The following is a 22,200-nucleotide window of genomic DNA, read 5'->3' as shown; positions in this document are numbered from 1 at the left end:
GCGATGCGATGTCGTATGGAAGCCACCTCGTCAAAGCCACGGGCGCATCAAAGGGTGAGTATTATCGGCTCTGACTTACAGAGAAAGTAGATATTCTCCAGAGATCTGGAGAGATGAAGATGCGCTGGTGGAGACACGATGCTTTAGATGTTGCAGGGAACTCGGTTCCTCGTAAGATCAATATCTTTTAGGTGATGTCAGGGATAACAGTGATTGACCCAGTGGCTGAAAATACCGTTTAGGAAGATATTGCCATGTCAGTATTATTAACATTTCTTTGATTGTTGTAGGTAAATAGTGATCTTGAAATGAGAGAGAGAGAGAGAGAGAGAGAGAGAAGAGAGATTTGGTCTTTCTGAAATGTTACATGTATGTGCGTGCATCTGTGAGACTGTGAGAGAACGTTATGCTTTTAATACAAATAAATTTGATAACGCTTTAATTCAGCTTGTACCTCGGATTATTCTCTGCATGTGATTTCATATTAAGACACCAAACGAATTCGAAATTCCATCCCCTAAAGCCTAGGTAGGTAGGTAGGTGCATTTGGAAGCGTTGCATATCGGTAAATGATTGCATCATTTGGACGAAGGGCGACGTACCATTAAAATGCCGTTAGTGGCACCACGATGAACAAATGACTTTGGGTTACAAATGTCGCTCCATAATTTGATTATTCCATTTTTTCTTTGTCGTCTGATTTAAGATCTTTGATGTGAGTCGGACTTTAGTGAAATGCTACTTACGTAACAAGTGATTTGTTTATTAAATTTTTGGTCATAGGAAGTTGCTGGACTGACACTTTATTTGTTTTATTTTTCATGTTTATCCATGTTTGGTGGTGAAATCATTGCATGGCTAAACTTTCACATTCACATGAGAAAGAATTTATTTCTTTATCGAGCTTAGTTATGTTGTTCGCGAAAATTGTCCACCACAGTATGACCCACTGGTTGAAATTGTCCCCCCCCCCGCTTCACCCCTTTGTAAATCAGTGTCCCTCAGATGAAGACCTATAGTAGCCTATGGCAACCCTACCCCTCTCTGAGCCACTCCCTTCAGTATTTAAGATAAATCAAGACAAATATAGAAGTGAAAGATATTTACGAAGAGCATAAAAATTCATTGTCCTTTTGTAGGAAAAAATTTTATGTAGCTCTCCTCTTCTGTTTTAGTTTTCATTTAACTAGAAAAAAAAACATGTCTGTATGCAACTGGCATCTAAAACGTTTCCTGTTGATCTTAGTCCTTTTACATATTGAATTAAGCAACAATACCTTATGAATGAGATTGCTTAACATTTAAGTGACTTCTCCTCTTACAAAGGAAAAATAATTAGAGATTGTTGCTCTTGGGCAGGATGAAGTGAAGCAAGTATCCCTAAATTACTGGTCGGCGGATCGTTACCCATGAGCACCAGTATCTTTAAAATAGTGCGGTTTACGTTGGGAGCCATTTTAATGCATCGCACCTCTCCAGTTGATAAATAAATATCCTTTCGTGAATGTTGAGAAAAGAGCTTTTCACTGCATGGCTCCATGTCTTTTTAGCTGATTTTAGTGTACGCGTGTGTGCGTGTTGTATGTCAGCAAGAGCGAGAGAGGAGGGATGCATCTTTGATCATGTTAATTATAATTTTGCTAAGAACCCACAGTTATTTTAAAGCCTTAGCCAACTCTTTGTGGCCCCATTTGCCAAAGCATGTCTGCCGACGATATAGGCTGACTGGTTTATGACGTACAGAGATTCTCTCTCTCTCTCTCTCTCTCTCTCTCTCTCTCTCTCTCTCTCTCTCTCTCTCTCTCTCTCTGTAACTGAGAACTACAATTTTCATTACTTGAGATTTTTAAGATTAGGAATTAGGCAAAAACGGAAATTTATCCTCCTTTTATATCTCTCTCTCTCTCTCTCTCTCTCTCTCTCTCTCTCGTAAGTACGAGATACCTACGGCGATCAATTGCTAGAAGCTCACTAAATGGAAAAATCTTCACTTGAAGCGAGTAGGAAATGACATCATAATATTGGACCAAAGATCTGAACGTTAAGTCGCGAATATCGTAAAACACACTAATAACATGAAATAAATAAATACGAATATATATATATATATATATATATATATATATATATATATATATATATATATATTATATATCACATAAAATAAGAGCTGATCACAAGATCCAATAGTTGAAAAGTAAAATCAATTTAATGGTAAAATTACAATGTAATTTTAAGTATGAGAGTTGAATATTACATATAATATATATATATATATATATATATATATATATATATATGTGTGTGTGTGTGTGTGTGTGTGTGTGTGTGTGTGTATGTAGTGTATATAAATGTATATGTATGATTTTTGTCACTTGCAGGTACGTTATTGAATGGAAAGACAAGGAAGGATACGTTCTAATGGAAACGCTTCCGAAAGGCGTCCTCTGTGAACCCAGCTGTTATCAAGACCAGATCGTCAATTTCCATCCGTCCGAGGTCTGCGTGTCTGCAAGAACCAAAGCGGGACAGGGATGGGAAAGCTGTGTTCCTATAACAGGTATGGCGATGTTGAAGAGATTTCTTCGTTCTTTCTGTATTCACGGGAAAAAAAGCTTCGTTTGCTCAGTTCTGTTATAACTGACGTTCTTTTATTCTGAGGGGATTTTACCTGCATTTATTATGAAGTTTATTTTCATCTTTAGTTTCCTGCTTGTGCCTTCCGTTGTCTTTAGCCTTTCCCTACTTAGCTGTCCGACTTCTTTAAATATACATTTCATCTAAGAGAAAACCTAAGTGCGTGCATCGCGAAGATCTCCAATATTCTCACAACAGTTACGATTTATATTTTCCTTGATTCTGGAGTGAAATTAGATCTTGCACCTCTCCTTTCTCGCTGATTGGATAGAAATGTTGGCTTAACCGTTAAAAAAAAAGGAAAAAGTTGAACGATCTTTTTCTGTGTATCAAGCTTTTGCTGTAAATTCTTTCATCGCTGAATATTTTACACTTTACTCAACTCTCCCTTTCTTATTAGGCACTTTGAATCCCTCAGGTATTTGGCAGATTCTGACACCGGCTCTTGCAACTGGACTTGACAGACGTTTCTCTACTCCTCTTTTCTGTCAGTTGGTTATATTTATTGTTTAATTGCTGTATTTGTTTATCAGTGAAGATCTAAACCAGATCGGATTTTAGGCAGAAAATGTCAAAGGTAGAATGCATTTGGAACTCATGAGCAAATGATGTAGTTTCTAATGTTTGTCGATGCACAAAATTCTTTATACATAAATCAGCCAAATTTTGTTTCAGTAATTGTTCGTCTTCTCGTTATTATGTATTTAATTAATGTCTGGTATGCCTTGGCCTCGGAATTTCGTGCTCTTGATCTTCTACCTGCCTCCACACCCGCCCTTTCTCTCTCTCTCTGGGTATGGAAAGGAAACGTGGGCAGTTCTGGCATGTCTCCAGGAAAGCATAATAGTCCTGAAAACAGAAACCAGCTTGGAAGTGTAATGGCGGTAACAGCAGAAAACAGATTTCAAAGTTTACATTCCCCGCCAGATCATATAATTGTATGGTTGCAATAACTTCCAGGAAGATCTTCAGTCGCTTAAGATGCAAACATATGTTGCTGTGGGAATTTTTTGGCTGTGTTTTCTACACAAAGAGTTCAGAGATGCAACATTACAAAATCAGGCGTGGATGAACTTTTTAAGGAAATTTAATAGTAAAGTTGAATTCAGTGAAATGTCAGAATAAACCGAGTGTAAATAAAAATTAGAACGATGTTAAAGTTCGTACAGGTTCGTCGCCTATTTTTTAACAGATGACGGCCACAATGTACAGTTCACAGGGTAGTTGGGGAGACGGGATTACAAAAGATTCCAGGTTGATATCTTTTTTTGTAGCACATGCAGAGGGGTTCTGGTAAGACGGAGTTACCATTGATGATAAAAAAATGATTAACTTGAGGAGGACTGTGAGCTGTTCGAAAGAAGTTAATTACCAAGGGTGTCCATGGGACATGGGACAGTCATTAATACTAGATAGGGGCAAGAGCTATAGTAAATGGGAGTGAGGAGCAGAATTTTGGAATTCAAGTCCGGAAAGGCAGTTAAATCGAAAACTGTTTCAATCAGTTGGTTGTCAGAGGAAATTATTATTATTATTGGAATAGTTAAACCAGACCACTGAGCCGATTAACGGCTCTCATAAGGCTGGCCCGAAGGATTAAAATGAAATGGAGTATACCAGGTCTAAGCCAAAGTCCAAGTACTGGGATGTCAGAGGAAATAAAACTATCAGAATACCTTTACGTGACTAGGACGCCTAATATGCCGTGGAAACAGCCATTTTATTCTAGATAGTTCCCTCAGAGGTCTTCTCTGCTATCATCTTCGCTTACTCCTGGAGTAAGCCTACAAACTTTGTTGCTGTTGTTGTTGGAGGGTTGGAAAGCTTAAAAAGGTCTGTAAAAGGTGCTTCCCGTTGAGTTTAAAGATACAGGAATTGTAGGATAGGATGATTATGGATTTATTTATTAGAATGAAATGTAAAAAATAATGTGCGGCTTAAATAGTAAATAAAAATGATTTCTGATAAAATATAGCGTATTTATTGTAATTTTCGTTGGTGGAACAACACTCTATTTGACTATAGATTTTAGCACGCACCCAGAGTGAACTAGAGGTGGGATCACGCCTTGTTACTTTTATTCTTCTGAAACCGTTGACCTGGAAGAAGAAGCTATTGATACAAAATGTATAGCTTCTACAGTGGGAGCAACTAAAGGATCGTGGTGGGGAACCAAAGTGTTCAAAGGGCCCCTTGTCTTTGAGTTCCCTTTCCCTTTTCAGAGGGAATGGCGTTTTAGCTCCTCGGCCCAACAAAACCTAATGAATGGATTACTTCAGGTATATTTTGTCAACATGCCACGAATTGCGTCTCGTGATTTTTAATCAGATTGACAACTGATAAGTAGTCAAATTTTATCAATATTCAGTTAGAAAATTTAAACGTGGAGTTACCAGAATAACTTTACTGATTGAGAATTTTTATGTAATAATAATAATATAATAATAATAATAATAATAATAATAATAATAATAATAATAATAATAATAATGTTCTAAGGGATCCATAATAATGCGAATGTTAAAAGTTCGTGTATAATTTATAAACACTTCATAAAATCTTTCGAACCCTTCCCTGGGTTCATCTTCAGTCCAAATGCTTTTCATAAAGTGTTTATAAATAATACACGAACTTTTAACATTCGTATTAGTGTGGACTTCTCAGAACCTTGTATAAACTCTCGTGATAGAGAGTTTTTCTCAAATAAGAATAATAGTGATCTAAATGTTCCCATGTCATGTTGTGCACGCCTACGGATCATATTTGTACCGCTCCCCAACTTGGTCCTGGAAATAACAAATTCCAGTTCCAGTGGCACTTTTTCATTCCTGAGATTCTCCACTGGATTATCTTGTAGATTGCCTGTCCAAAAACCGCCATGAGAAGAAAATTATTAGTATTGCTGAATACACAACGATATCGCCACTTAAAGTCTGTTCTCTCTCTCTTTCCTCCAACAGATGTGTCCGGCAGAATACTTGCTTTCTTTGAACTGAAAGTAGTTTTAATCATAGCGATAACTCTCCTGGGATATCAGCTCGGACCGGCGTTGCTGAAAGCGCTATTTAAATGCTGGTAAGTCATCCATTGGGAATGAGTTGCTTGCGAGAAGGTTGCTATTACTTGGAGGTATGTCTTTTGGAGTGCTGCCTTTTCTTAACATATATGTTCATACATGTGATATACGATATATACATATATATATATATATATATATATATATATATATATATATATATATGTTTATGATGAAAATATCCAAGTAGGTCTTGTTTGTCCTCCCCCACGTGACAGTTGGGGTGACGTGACACAGCCGCCCACCCCCTGCAAACCGTTTTGTCCGCCCCGGATGGGCCGGGTAGGTAGGGGGACGGGAGGATAAGGGAGACATCCACCTTCCTCCATCAAACCTGTTTGTCCACCGGGGGCGGTGTAGTTAGGGAGGGTAGGGGAGACAGTACACCGCTTTTCGTATGAAAATATATGAAGAATTGTAGTGCTATGCATTTATCAAAATATGCGAAAACATTAAGAACTCATTGCATATTTTAGCAAGTACTGTACAGTTCATAGTTTTGTTTTTCTTTCTATATCTTTTGCATTTTGGTGGATCTTTTATTTGTATGTCTTATGTAGGATGTCTTATATCTCCGCGAACATTTTGCTTAATTATTAAGGGACCAAGGAATTAAAGAAATCAGAAGATAGATGGCAGCAAAATCGAAAACTTGCAAACAAGTATTGTCCAGTGGGGGCCTTTGAGGCTGACAGTCAATGCAGAGCTATGAGGAAAGTGCTCTTAACAATGCAAACTGTAGGTGAAACATAAGCGAGAATGAGGTGATGATATGAAAAATGCTGAAACATAACTGGAAGTATTCATAAAATATGGCAGGACGAGATGTGACTGAGAAGGGAAAATTTATAGCAGACATATTATTGACCCATCATGGAACTTCCGTATACGATTGAAAATAGAAGTGAAAAGTCGTGAAAGTAATTGTCTCCATAGTGCAAGCTTGGAATGATAAAGAGAGAGAGGTGTGGAGAAAATATATAAAGGGATATTTGTATATAAAAATGTACTAGGCTGTGTTAATGTGATTTGTTTTTATAAAGTGAGTTTACTGGGTGCAAGATAGGCTTGGAAGATTGTTTAACCATTAGGTATTTCAGTCGCAACAGGAGGCCCATCTTTCCAATTTAAGAATACTGTTTGGTGAGCATTGAGTGGAAAATGAAAAAAAAAAATAACCCTAAATTTAAAGAATGAGTGCAAACAAATGGCGTAGCATTGCTGAAAGTTTTATTGATGTTGATATAGCATTAAGCGATTCTACACAACAGAAATATTTTTTATTCCGTCGTTATAAGCTGAAATAAGTGATTATTGATATATTTTTCTTTTCTTCACATTGAAGTTTTTGCCATATAATATTTACTTAAATAGAGTATAGTCTCGAAGGATCGAGAATCGCAGAATACCGAGATCTTTTACGTGGTTTTGAGAACAGCGTCATCGCAATGCGAATATTCATTATACAAGAATAGAGGGTAATTTCTTTTTTACGGTATTGGTCTTTCAGCCGTTAATACCACTAAGCCCTGGCGACTATTGAGATTAAGCTACCCTGGATACGCGGAACCCATTTTGACTTTATCTTTGAAGTCATTTTTAACCATATGGTCAATGGTAGGGTCTCTGAAGCAATATGGACAAGAGCTTAGCTTGAGAACTTTTCGTGTTCTAGTGGAAATAGAGCAGATTGTAAGAGATTTCTAAAAACAAATGAAAACAAATATGTAAACTCAAACATGCACATGTATATGTTACATATATATATATATATATATATATATATATATATATATATATATATATATATATATATACTATACATACACACACACACACACACACACATATATATATATATACATATATACATATATATTATATATATATATATATATATACACATATATATACACAACATACATATATTACATTAAACCATTTCCCCTAACAACATTAGTTCCTATGAAAAGGAAATTCCGTAATCATTGCCACATTCAAAACTTAAACTGCTGAATCATGGATGAAGCTCCCTGTGCGGAAAGCTTCCATTATTATTAGCCACTTGATACACCTGCACGCGAGGCTCGCCGGCAGCATGGCAAACACCTTACACACACTGCACCTTTCTTTTTCACCTCTCATTGTGCACTCAGACACTCGCTTCTCAGATATTAAGGCCCCCTCCTTTGCAATACCTCTTTCATCCCATTTATCTGTTCCTTTCTATGTCTTCCTCTCTTCATTCCTCCCAACACTTCCAAATTATATTCTCCTTTCGCTAACCTATCATCCATTCTTTGCACACGGCCAAACCTTTGCAAATTACACCGATCCAGTCATTCACCACATTTAACCCGTTTACCCACTAATGTTTCTTACAATTTTAATTTTCCTTATATTACAAATACTATGTAAACAGCTTCCGCCTTCTTTCTTTCACTCTGCTTCAATATCCACGCTACTCATTTACTGGGGAGTTGGTTTAATTTTTTTCTTATATATCCAATATTGGATTTTATATTTTAATTTTCATCCCACGTCTTGCACAAATCCCGCAACATTTTGACTCGACTCTTCTTTCATCCTATCATCATCCAAAGTCTTTATTCCCCAACTTTTTCAGACTCTACTGAGTATATTCTCTCAGTCCACAATAAAGTTCCCTGTACTATCTTCCAGGTACAAATTTACCCTTATAACTTTACTTTTGCTTATGTTTCTTTTCAGCGTTTGCCTCTTCCTAATACTTTCAGATTTGTTCACCAATTTCTGCAGTTTTTCATCACTATCTTCAATCAGTATTTTAACATCTATGGACATAAGCAATTCCACACTCCAATCGTGACCCAGCTTCATATCCCACAACTTTGCACCTATATCTTCTGACCTTACTCTCACTTCTAAGATCCCTCCATTCGTAAATATATTGAACAGCCATGCAGACTTAACGCACTTGCCTTTCTCTGTCGGTCTCTTACCTACAAACTCTTAGCATATGCTTGACTTTCATTGTTAAAAAATGTTAGCACTCAGTAATTTACCATTTATACCATACATCCTCGTCACCCATATCATTATCTCTGTCAGTTTTGTTATAAACTTTTAAACTGGAAAGCTTATAACAAAACTTTTTCATGACACCGCTTGATCCACGTTGGCCTTTATATAACTCTTACAATCTCATCTTGACATACCTTGCATACTTGACACAACCTGGCCAGCCACACAGTCAAGGTTTCTCGACTGCACTGCGACATCTCACGTGTAATTTCACCAACCCCTGGTGTCTCTTGATTTTTAGTCTCTTAATTAATTGTCCTCCTTAACTCCTCAAGATTAACAACCGTAACCCGTTCGCAAGCTTATGCTAACCCCCTTCCTTTCTTATGTTCTTAAGCCATTCGGACCTGCCTCCCTTTTATCTCCCACATTCATCAAGTCTTTATATTGACTCCATTTATCCAGGACTGCATTCTATTCAGGCAGTGTCTCTATTGTCATCATGTCTTGTGATATCCATTTACTCATTGACCTTTCTCTGTGCAATTACTTCACTGTAGAACAACTTGCTCACTTTCTCCCCCTTTCTTTCTCTTACCTTCTTCTTGACCAAATTATCTATAAATTTCTTATTTCTTCATGCCACTACTTACTGTTTTTATTTTACTCTTTCTTCCACCTTTCTAAACTCAACATTTCCTGATGATTCCATAACCTCGTCATGGAACTTAACTCAAACTCAGAATACTTTCTCAGCCTCTGTCTTTAACCCAACCCCATTTTTCACCTATTTTCTCCATATTTGCTCACTTTATGTCGTAAGCTGTATTTTCACCCCATCTCTAACTTGAGCATGGGTCTATATTAACTTGTACTTCATACTCACCGCTACATTCATCAACATGTTTTTCCATCTGCTTTGAACCAATACATAATGTAGCACTTTTTTCCTTCCATTTTGTATTTATGAAGTGCTGGTGTTTAAACCTTTCTATAGGAATCATGTAGTTTCACAATCAAGCTCTTTCTAAATACACATCCACAAGACTATTAAATTTTGAACAGTATAGGAACTCCATATGTGCCTACAATGCCGTCACTTTCTCTTTCATCTGCTTTTGCATTTCAGGGTCCTGTCACAACCACTTTATTGTGTTCCCCAAACCCAGACACTCTCTCCCCAGAAAACCCATATCAGGAAGTAAATGCAGAGAGAACGTTAATGAGGTAAAAGATGTAAAAGAGAAAAGTGAATGGGCGTTGACTCACTGCTATTAGTATTTGAAGAGTTGTTGAATGTGGGCAGTACAAGAGAGGTAGAGCTGAATGATGCAAAAGCAAAAATTTATCTTTCAGTGTGGTCGGGTATGTTTTGTGTCACTCGGTAAGTTCTGAAGGGCAATATCTACAGTAATATTTTAATGAGCAATCAGGAGATCTGACAAGTTGAGGTATGTTTAGGTTAGAAGTTTGGCCTTTAGTGGATAATAAGACAGTAAACCTTTGATATTACCGGATCTGGAAGTCTCTGGTTATCGTCACAGGATTGAAGAACACTTTTCAATACGAAGACATATTAGTCCCATGGCATCGTATTTCGTTTGCCTCATTAGAAAAATGCATCGCTCAGGGTTCCCTAAGCGTAAGAATAGCTTCCAAAGGGAAATAAAAAGAAAGGTGGCGCGTGAAGAATAAGCCCCCTTGTATATTTGGGTGACAAGGACCAGAGGATTTTGAGGAATGTCCTTCAAGAGAGGAGGGAAAATGTGGAAAGAACAGGTTCCTGGAAGATCACACCACATACAAGAGAGTGGATGACCGTCAATGAATACCAACGGGTAGTAACTTGGGGCTATGGCGAACACAGTTTATTAGCAAACATCCAAGGTCAAAAACTCAGTTTAGGTAAAGTATCAGAGAAGTGGGCAGTCAGTTACACTCATTAATCATACTATAATGGGCGTAATGTCTGTCTGTCATTCAATCACGGCCAAACGGCTGGTCAGATGGGCATGAAACTTGGCAGGGTTTGTAATGGAGTTTCATCCAACCTATCCCCCTCCTTTGTAGGGGGTGGAGGTGAGAAGGGATTCCCTGAAACGGAGCTGTTTCTGACCGTGAAACGAGGCTGGTTATTCCCGTAGACTTGGTTACTTTACGATTTTTCATACATAATTTCTGTACAACTTCCCCGAAGAAAGTCGCGAATATTTCAGCTCGGACACAATAGAAGATGAAAATTATCATCAATATCCGCAAGATTTTTTGAGTAACTTAAATCCATCGGGACTGCCAGTGCACAAAATAACGTTGAAGAAGTACTGCCCGGTAATGTTGCTTCGGAATTTCGATCCTGCCAATGGACATAATAAAAAGGAAACTGACAAGTTCCTACTTTCTACTCTTTTTTGGAAGACACAGGATCATAAGAGCATTTATCAGTAGCCATAACGCACTGACATACAAGTTGCGTCTTTGCAGTAACATAATGAAAAGAAAGAGACTTTATTATTCGTATCACCGTGCAAAGTAATTGACAAGAAACGAACCAATCAAGATCCCTGTTCCGTTAAATGAAAGTCACCACAAAGAGGAGAGAAGACAGAGAGAGAGAGAGAAGAGGAGAGAGAGAGAGAGAGAGAGAGAGAGAGAGAGAGAGAGAGAGCCATTTAACGACATTAATGCACTACAATTTTATAATTTTATCTTGCTATCGAAAAATGAGATAGAGAAAGAGAGAGGAGATAATTTGTGATTTGAGAGCTAAGTAATCCGATAATCCCATCACCGTCTTCGTTACTTGACTTACATTGAGAGAGAGAGAGAGAGAGAGAGAATCATTTAAAGAGGGTAAACAATAATGAATACGAACTTCTTTGCGTTCATTGATCGTCCTTTCACTTACTTTAAGAGAGAGAGAGAGAGAGAGAGAGAGAGAGAGAGAGAGAGAGAGAGAGAGAGAGAATATCATTAAGAGAGGGGAAACAACAATGAATAAGAATTTCTCTCTGTTCAGTGATCGTCCCTTGAATTACATTACGAGAGAGAGAGAGAGAGAGAGAGAGAGAGACTGACTATTCGTGTAAACGCCCTTATTTTAATATTGCTGAACAAATAGTACGTATAAATTTTTCACTTCTTCACCCGTATTTTATCACCCATCGTAGATGGGTAAGTTTGCTTGTATACGCAATGGTGATAATTTAATTTACAGTAATTTTTGGTCAGAAGCACATTTCTTTCTTAAAAGATCAGGGACAAAGGTTTAGCCGTCTGGGATCTTTTGCAGAAGTGACCAATTTATTAACAGATGTCAGACTTGATTTTGGGAAGTGTTAGAGCAGTCACCCTTCGTGCAAACATACGGTAAAAGAGCGAGCCTCCAAATGAAAGATAAATAACGTTGATGAAAATGAAGTGAAAAAATTGACACAATACGAGCGCGAGAAAATGCATTGGATTCCCTTCTCACAGGCTCCATTGAAATTTTGCGCACCGTTATTTTCAACCTCTTTTCCCGCTATTTAAGTCACATTAAGCTGATGCAGAGCGGTTACAAATTAAGACTAAGTGTGAAACGCCCGTGCAATTTATATAACAAGTTGGTTAAAATTACAACGCGTTAATTATGCCATTAACCTATAAATCCAAATCATATTTCTCTCTCTCTCTCTCTCTCTCTCTCTCTCTCTCTCTCTCTCTCTCTCTCTCTCTCTCTCTCTCTCTCTCTCTCTCTCTCTCTCTCTCTCTCTCTCTCTCTCAATACATTTTCGTCACTCGTTTAAATGCTCCAAGAAACCTTGTTACGAATATCATGCTAGGAATCTGACTAAGAAACATGAAATTGTCACTCACACCCTAGAAATATAACTGAGAATATTGATCGAAAAGTTTGTTAATCTTTATAAGTGATTTACAGCTAGATATCAAATATTTCAGAAATGTTTTTCGTCTCGAACTCATGAAACCAACCTGAAGCAAACGAACTTACGCAAGTAAGTGTTCTGTGACGCAAAATCTCTAAGGGTTTCAGTTGATTACCCCACCGGGGCATCAAAGGCGGTTGCATTAAGCAACCTCTCGAGACGACGGCTGGTCTAAATGAAGTAGAAGCGACCGCTGAGTCTCTGTAAGTTAGTCGTTAATTATGCATCTTAGATGCCGATCTTCCAAGTGAATATAGTGTTCAGAAATTTTTGGGAACTGCATTCTTTTTTAACATCACCATGAAATAGCTATGTATAATTGACATACAGATGCATTTATTGTGCACAAGTAAATTATGTAACATTCATGAGTATTTTAATCTGTATTTCTACGAAATCAATTCGGGCTGATCATCCCTCGGGGTTGAATTCCATTAGGGGCTGGGCTTCTTATGGGTGAATTAGCATATTTTGGTGTCTGTAACAGAAACAGTTTATTGATTTTTTGTACTTAAGTATTTATGTCAGATTCTTACTGACTGCAAATGCACAAGCGTGTCCAAACACGCATGTAAAAGCACATACAGATCCAGAGTATTCCCTCATGACGGGGACAGAATACGAATAATGAAGGATATGTACCGTAGTCGTAATTCGAAGACCCTTGTGAGAGTTTTAGACGGATCTTTTCCGAACGGGGCAAGAGAACCCATCTCTGGATAGGGTCGCTTTGTCAACAACGTAGGGTCGTACGTTATTGTTTTGTTTGCTCCATACTCAGTGCTGTTTGCCATTCCTCTACAGCCCGTTTCAATAGATTGCAACTCCATACATTTTAGCTGGAATTATTGGTATCACAAATTCCTAACGGAAATTCGTTGAACGAAGGGATGTATGATGTAATCTGTAACATCCGTCATGAAATGAGTCTAGTTTTTTACTTATTGGAGCAAGGGACCCTACGAAGATTTTGGAATAGAAATAATACTCTCTCTCTCTCTCTCTCTCTCTCTCTCTCTCTCTCTCTCTCTCTCTCTCCTCCCCCACCCCCCCCTTTTCTCCCCTCTACCGCTCTCATCCCTCCTCTCTCTCTCTCTCTCTCTCTCTCTCTCTCTCTCTCATATTTTACGTGTCTATGAAAATTGCAAAAATATCCAATTAGCTCTGAAAGTAACTGATTAGTAACTAATATATGACCACGTTTACCTCGTCCTTTGTTCAGGTCATGGTTTTTTAAAGATCTTATATAGCATTTTATTTTCCTATTGTCTACGCTGAGGTTATAAATATATCTGTATTTGTTAGGTTGATTTTATTTGACGAAGTATCATATAAATTTTCCCTTTTTTCTAGTACTGTGTTATGATTTGCCTCTGCTTGTAGTTCCCGTGTTATGAGGGTATATTGCATCTCTCTCTCTCTCTCTCTCTCTCTCTCTCTCTCTCTCTCTCTCTCTCTCTCTCTCTCTCAATGCTAGCTCTGACATTAAGGATCAGTTACAAATATGTATCTTCAAGTTCCTTTAAAAAGTCTGTCATCGTCAACAGCTGAAAAGGAAAATAATCCTTCTTCTCGTCCTGAGTTGAGTCTCTTGGGTTCAAAGTCTGAAAAACGTTCACTCGATATTTTTAGGCGGCTATTTTTTTTTCTATTTCCTCTATTTTATTATTCACTGTAATGAAAGAACTGAAGCAGATTTTATTTATAATCGATTTTTAAAAGTTACAGATGATCAAGTTTTGAGAGGTAAATTATCTTTCCTTCGAATATTTGATGAATATTATTTGCATATTCTTTTCCACGTGGCTGCTGTCTCTCTCTCTCTCTCTTTCCTTGGAGGGGATGTTTTCTTGACGTAAAAATCTGTTGTATTTAATTTGATGCCTCCTTTTCTCTCCATTTTCATGGACAGCATAAAATCCTCTTGCATCAAGATGAATGTTTATCTTGTACTTGGGTAATCAGAGGCCATCAACCATTTTTCCAGCACAGGGTTTATTCAGTATATATACATTATGCACAACCCTAAACACACACACACACACACACACACACACACACATATATATATATCAAGGTAGCAGGTGTGTGAAACTGGAGACTTTGAACAAGTACTGTCATAGTTTATTTGTGCATTTTCAAGTTCACACGTGCATAAAAAATTTACGCTGTAACTCTGTTTGTCAGGAAATGATAATTATATATAATTTATACAACCACAAAAGTAACAGTTACAATGTTGTACATTTTAGTAATAGTCAGTTCGTGGCAGTGATGCAGTTGGCGTAGACGAGGACGCTTTATCAGATAGAGGCCCTTTTGATGCAATTAGGGAATTTTTAGCAAATGAGAGGAATAGTTTATTAAAAAAAACTCGTAGTTGCATGAGTCTTGAAGTAGAAAGTAGAGAAACACATCCACAGTTAGGTATTTGTACATATCTTTAAGGGTAAATCTGTACAGAAAACTTCCGGGAAGCTTTCTGTTCATATTTGAATATATGTACTGTATATACAGAGCTGTGGATTTATTTCTCCAATAGTTTATTCATCAACGCAGTTTGAAACCGACGTAGACACATTACTCGGCCACGTTTGCTGCGTTGGTACAGGATTCCACACTCCGATATTTTTTAAAATTTCTTTTCTAATCCGAACGTATTGGTGAAAATATTTGTCGGGGATCATTTATCTATGTAGAGCCAGCTATCGCTATGAGCATTTTTCGCATATTTTCGTATCTAAAACTTTCATAGCATTTTAGATATTTTGCTACAGAAAACAGCATTTATTATTTTATTATTTTTTTTTTTTTTTTTGCCAACCAGTTCCTATTGTAAATTTGATGTTAGTTTACGTTTTGCTTACTAATCCTGATTGATGTTACAAGTGTCTTACAAGACTAGGTCAACACTTCACCATGCAATCCTTCATTCTTTACAAACTCATTATTTTGTTGATGATGAACTCAAACGTTATTCTTGTTAATAACCGAGACCCTTCTCTCATCGTTGCTCACGGAAGAAAAACGTAAAAAATAGCTTTTCATTATTTGGCTGCCATGGAGGGCGGGAGTAGAGAGAACGAGGAAACTCTTCGATATCTGCGGCAGTAAAATAGATTCCTGTAAATTGAGTTGTCAAAACTTTAATACTACATAAAAAGCGTTCGGCCATTTTTTCCCGTTTTTTCAGGCGTGGTGATTTATTTTCAACATGAATCTCTTTCCCCTGAGAGTTCGTGGCTCCTAAAAAGAAACGAAAGACGCTCATTGCAACACTCACAATTTAGGATGTGAATCATAGGTACGTCTGCACAGAAGGCTTAGCAGCAGTCCGTCAAACGCCCTGACCTACTTACATTGCCTCATTCACTTCTATACAGTGCTTGCTCTTTCGTTTTCTCGATAAAAGGGGCTTTCAGCTCTATCAGTCCAGTCAGGTATAAGCAGCAGTGTAAATTATATATATATATATATATATATATTATATATAATATATATATATATATATATATATATATATATATATATATATATATATATATATATATATATATATATATATATATATATATATATATATATATATATATATATATATATATCGAACTACAAATGTCCTTTAATATCTAATTCGCTCTACCTCGGAATTAATATATTTTCATATATGCTTAACCGAGGGGGAATTTATTAAGCGATAATAGAATTGGCGATCGACTGGCGCGAACCAGCGACCTCCCAATTCCAGGACTGGCAGTGGTTTAAGGCTTCACTGCCAGTCCTGGAATTGGGAGGTCGCTGGTTCGCGCCTGTCGATCGCCAATTCTATTATCGCTTAATAAATTCCCCCTCGGTCAAGCATATATGAATATATATTAATTCCGAGGTAGAGCGAATTAGATATTAAAGGACATTTGTAGTTCGATATATGTATATGAATCACGGTAATGTGATAGACTTATATATATATATATATATATATATATATATATATATATATATATATATATATATATATATTGTGTGTGTGTGTATGCGGCGCCTTTACTAAATTGATATATATTTATATTAAAGCATGTCTCTTAGGGTTGTATTAACATATATCCCTTATTTTATCTCGCATTAGTAACGTTTTTGGGTACAGATTTAATCTGCCGAAATATTGCATCTTGATGTGGCTGTAACTAGATCAAGTTACGTAATGTTTGCGAGTGTAATTATACTACAGATTACCCCTTGGATTCTCGGAATCTCCTTATTCGACTTGGAATGTCTTCATTTCCCTTGGAATCTCACAGAGGAGATAGGTCTACGGTGTCACTACATATCTAATATACGGGGTCTTTGGGGAAGGCAAAATGTCCAGGTACTCTGCCAGCTGACTGATAATTAAATATTATTTACAAGTTTTTTTAAAGACTTCGTGAAACTAGTTTACAACTCATTCGTATGATGACGTTTTGGAGTCATGTAGAACACAGAAGAAATGGAGGATGAAAGTTCAAACTCTGTGGCCTCAAGTCTCGGATGATTTTCTCCTGACTTTTGTGGAATCTTCCAACATTAACAAACATGAAGACATTCTTGAACGCAGTGGTAAATTACATAACGTGAATTCAATTTTTATTGTATTTTATAGACGTGAGATGGAGAAAAGTATGTGTACACACATATATATGTATATATATACATATATGTATATACTCGTTTATATATAAACATACTTTTCTCCATCTCCCGTTTATATAATACAAAACAATTTTAATTCAAGTAAATTTATCAGTGCTGTCAAAATTTTTATAAATTTACTTTTGTTGTTGTTGGACAATACGTTATGTATTATATATATGTATATATATATATATATATATATATATACTACATATTATATATGTTATATATAATATATATATATATATATATATATAGACTGGTTAAAAATGTTCTGTAACAACAGAATTCCATCTAATAAAAGGAGCCCATAAAAACACCAAAATATAGAGAAAAAGTACTATATTTCAGAGACTGCTGTCTCCCTCTTCAGGTAGATGAAGAGGGAGACAGCAGTCTCTGAATTATAGTACTTTTTTCTCTATATTTTGGTGTTTTTATGGGGTCCTTTTTATTAAGATATTGATATATATATATAATAATTATATATATATATATTATATGATGTTATAATGTACAATACCGATGTATATATCTTTACATATATGTAAAATAATATATATCTATATATATATCATATATAATATATATATTGATATATATATATATATATATATATATAGGAATTCATTAAAATTGCCCCACCTATTATCCCAAAATGTTAGGATATCATCCACATATCTCATCCACAGCATGTTTTTGGGTTTTATTGCATTTATTACTGTAGTTTCAAAGTATTCCATGTACAGATTGGCTAAAACAGGACTTAAAGGACTACCCATACTATCCCTAACATTTTGGGATAATAGGTGGGGCAATTTTAATGAATTCCTCTCAAAATTAAACGTATTAGTGCCCAGCATCAAATTTAAAGTTGAATGGGAAACAGACAACAAAATTCCTTTTCTTGATGTTTTAATAATCAGAGACACGACAGAATACAAATTTACCATATACAGAAAACCAACGTTCTCGCTTTCATACTTTCACTACTTTAGCTATCACGACATTACTATCAAGATAGGTGTAGCTAGCAACCTGTTCTTAAGAGCCTTACGAATTTGTTCCCCAGAATTCCTGGAAAAAGAATTTGAACTAATTCGCAAGCAACTTTTGTCTTTAAAGTATCCTGACCATATAATTGAGAAAGCAATTCACAAAGCAAACTTAATTTTCTACCGACCCCCTAAAGACAAGACCAGAGATACACCCAACAATAAAATAAAAATTCCTCACCTGGACACGATTAAGAGAGTAACCCACACCCTCGGAAAATCTAACACCTTAGCCAAATCTAACACCTTACCCAAACACCTTAGCCAAATCCCTGATTAACGTCCAACAAAAGACATCTCCCAAGGACACTGGGGCTTACGAAATCCCATGCCAGAACTATGACCAATCTTACATCGGATTTACAGGTAAATCACTTCCCCAGAGATTAATACAACACAAACGGTCAGTTAGGTATGGACAACAGAACTCGGCTATTTTCAACCATATAAATGAACATAACCATAGAATAAACTGGAATTTGTCACGTGTAATTTATAGCAGCAACTGCCGGTACAAGAGTCAAATGATGGAATCGGCCTTAATAAAAGAGAGGCAGGTAATCAACATCTCAAAAGGAGCATGGATTTCAGATACAATTGACAAGGTTTTCATTCAACCAACACTTAAGAAGATTAAAGGAAGATTATCAGCGGGGGTGACCTAAATTGGCTTGCCTGTGGATGGACCTCTTGGTATAAATACCACCTTTTCTGTAAACTTTTCTCATTCATCTACCTGAAAAGGGAGACAGTAATCTCTGAAATATAGTACTTTTCTCTCTATATTTTGGTGTTTTTATGGGCTCCTTTTATTAGATGGAATTCTGTTGTTACAGAACATTTTTACCAGTCACACACACACACACACACACACACACACACATATATATAATATTAGAATATATATATATATATATATATATCTATATTTATATATATATATGATATATATATCTATATATTATATATATATATATAATGCTATCGGACTGAAAACAACTCCACGCCCAGGCCATTCGGTGATTTAGTGTTGTTGCAACTGACTATGAGATGAGTTTTATCTGTCAATTAGGGGACATCTCCCACAATGGAATCCACAACCCTACACTAGGCACTCCCAAGCATTGAGGCACATATTATGTTCCTCAAACTACTAGTTTTTGGTAGGGTACCTTATAGCTCACCACCAGCGCATCAGCAATTCTTACAAAGTGGAATTATCTGACGTGTGTGTGGTTGGTGTTGGCATTAGGAGTTAGACCAATTTGACGTCCGCGGCGACTCCCCCTCCAAAGGTGTTCACATCCTTGCACTAGGTACTCCTTTACCATCGTCGGTTCTTCGGCAGCAGTGTGTAGGTCTTTCTGATTACTACCACTGATTTAGCACTGCGTTTTGACTGACACCTAACAAATTGAAGTATGAATGTGGTAGTGACCCTTGTCTTATTTTCCTCTAGAGCCACCCCATGCCGAGACCCAGTATGTTGGTTAAAATACTATATATTATAAGTTAAAACGTTTCACAGCTGCTTTTGTGTTAAATATGAACTGCTCTTGTATTAATACTTGGTTCAATATCAGAAACAAATGTAATATTTTTACCTATACGATTTATGAGAGCTTTTTAATTAAATACCAGCTACAAAAAGCTTGTTTAAGCTGGCAGAATGGGACTATTTTTCATTTTTTTTGCTATTTCAGTGGAAAAATTAATTGTGTTGTTTAAAATATTGCAGAATGAATAAAGTGATTATGAAGTAATTATAACTAATAAATTAAGGTTTTGCGACGGATTCTTTAATCTTATTTGCTATGTAGCAACGATACTACACATTAAAGTGTATAAAATCATTTTGAAAGGTAAGCAAAAAAAAAAGGTGTACAGTGTGTACGCATAACTGCTTGCAGCTAGTAAAGCCAGGTGTCATGTAACTCATGCATAGTAATCTTAAGACCAATTTATATGAGCCATATTTTCATGTTTTAATATATATATATATATATATATATATATATATATATATATATATATATATATATATATGTATGTATGTATGTATGTATTTAAAGTTAACTTAAAAATTTATGACAATAAGAACAATGTGAACATAACACACTATATGCAAACTTTAGTTCTATCCCGAATACTGTATTCTGTTTTTAGATTTATACTGACTACTTGAAACAACAATGACCTGAACACTGGCAAATTGATGTCAAATACTTTGAAGTGTCAAAGGGTTTCAAGATGAAAAGATAAAAGAGGCCATATTGAGAGTAGTCTGGCTACTGCTGGTGTTTCCACACTCATTAATTCTTGAAACTGTTACTTTTACACTCCTGTAATCATCATCTTTATCACCAACCAGAATGGTTTACTACCATTATTCTTGAATATACTGCCAAGAACTCATGTATGCGTCAGATATACTATATGTATGTCTGTATGTATGTATATGCAATTCAGGAATAATGGTAGCAAACCATTCTGGTTGGTGATAAAGATGATGATTACAGGAGTTTAAAGCAACACTTTCAAGAATTAATGAGTGTGGAAACACCAGCAGTAGCCAGACTACTCTCAATATGGCCTCGTTTATCTTTTCATCTTCAAACCCTTTGCCACTTTAAAGTATTTGACATCAATTTGCCAGTGTTCGGTCATTGTTGTTTCAAGTAGTCAGTATAAATCTAAAAACAGAATACAGTATTGGGATGGGACTGATGTCTATATTGTATTATATATATAAAAGGCAATTTCTGTCTGTCTGTTCGTTATGCACGTCCGAACTATGATAGCTAGGGCTACCAAATTTTTACCATAGACTCCCCCACCCCGGAGGTTTTAGGCAAAATCGGAAATTCGATGGCTGTTTCTAAGGGGGCCTTAACCCCTCTTTTTCATACCCCCTCATATTTTACAACTTCCGGGGTTGACAGCAAACTCATCGGATTGTTCACAACTTTTTCGGCTTGACAAGATCGTAAGTGATCACTTATTCTGAAAGTGATTGCGTAATCCGCCCTGTAGTGGTTTTCATCACGGACGGCACGCCCCTTTTTATCCCGAGCATCGCCGGGTGCAGCAGCGAGTTTGTATATAAAGCGTATTTTATTTATATTAGTCTTATTGTCGTCAATTTTTAAAGTCACCTCATTTTTGTAAGCCAATATGAACAATAATATTTTATGTATATATATCTATAACCAGACTACATCCTTTTTTTTTATTCCAGTGTCCGTGGGCTCCACAAACACATGGAAGGTGAGAAAAAACATCCCGTCTAGAAGAAATAAATGTGAATCACTCCTCCGTCTCTTATTCAACCACCATTTCTGTTTTTTTTTTTTTTTTTTTTTTTTTTTGGAGGGAGTAGTACAGTGGCAAAAAAATAACCCAGCGGAACTCATCAAACTTATCCGAATTCCAGTCGGTCTCTGGTACGGGGTCGTCTGAATTTTGATGAGCAACCAGCATTGATTCCTCAGATAAGCCATTGGGTGCCGAGCTGTCAAAAATTTATTTATTTCTTTTTACCTAAAGTAGAAGTCGTTCTGTCTCGGATTTATTTTGCACTTGGTATATTTTGAGTATGACTCGCGTACACATGTTTGTTCTTTATATATACGTATACATACATACCTACATACATACACACACATAATATATATATATATATAATATATATATATATATATATATATATAATATATATAGAGGAGAGAGAGAGAGAGAGAGAGAGAGAGAGAGAGAGAGAGAGAGAGAGAGAGAGAGAGAGAATCTTCTGGTTCCTTTTTTCACCAGATACGTATTTGTAGTAGCCACAATA

At 36.3% G+C, this 22,200-nt stretch overlaps 1 protein-coding gene across 1 annotated transcript in view; it reads left to right on the top strand.

The window, feature by feature from the left end:
* Positions 1 to 21,680, top strand: part of LOC135197826 (uncharacterized) — a 51,933-nt gene extending 30,253 nt beyond the window's left edge. Inside the window, exons 6-9 of the mRNA XM_064224971.1 lie at positions 1 to 54; positions 2,382 to 2,560; positions 5,598 to 5,712; positions 21,607 to 21,680. The exon at positions 1 to 54 is cut by the window's left edge and continues 61 nt beyond it. Of these exons, the coding sequence (XP_064081041.1) occupies positions 1 to 54; positions 2,382 to 2,560; positions 5,598 to 5,712; positions 21,607 to 21,658 (400 nt within the window). The 3' untranslated portion in view covers positions 21,659 to 21,680. The remainder of the gene's footprint in view (positions 55 to 2,381; positions 2,561 to 5,597; positions 5,713 to 21,606) is intronic.
* The last annotated feature ends 520 nt before the right edge of the window (positions 21,681 to 22,200 follow it).

Source organism: Macrobrachium nipponense, chromosome 21 (genome assembly GCF_015104395.2).
Source record: "Macrobrachium nipponense isolate FS-2020 chromosome 21, ASM1510439v2, whole genome shotgun sequence".
NCBI classification, from domain to species: domain Eukaryota; kingdom Metazoa; phylum Arthropoda; class Malacostraca; order Decapoda; family Palaemonidae; genus Macrobrachium; species Macrobrachium nipponense.
Note: the sequence above shows the minus strand (reverse complement) of the source record. Positions and strands in the feature narration are given on the sequence as shown.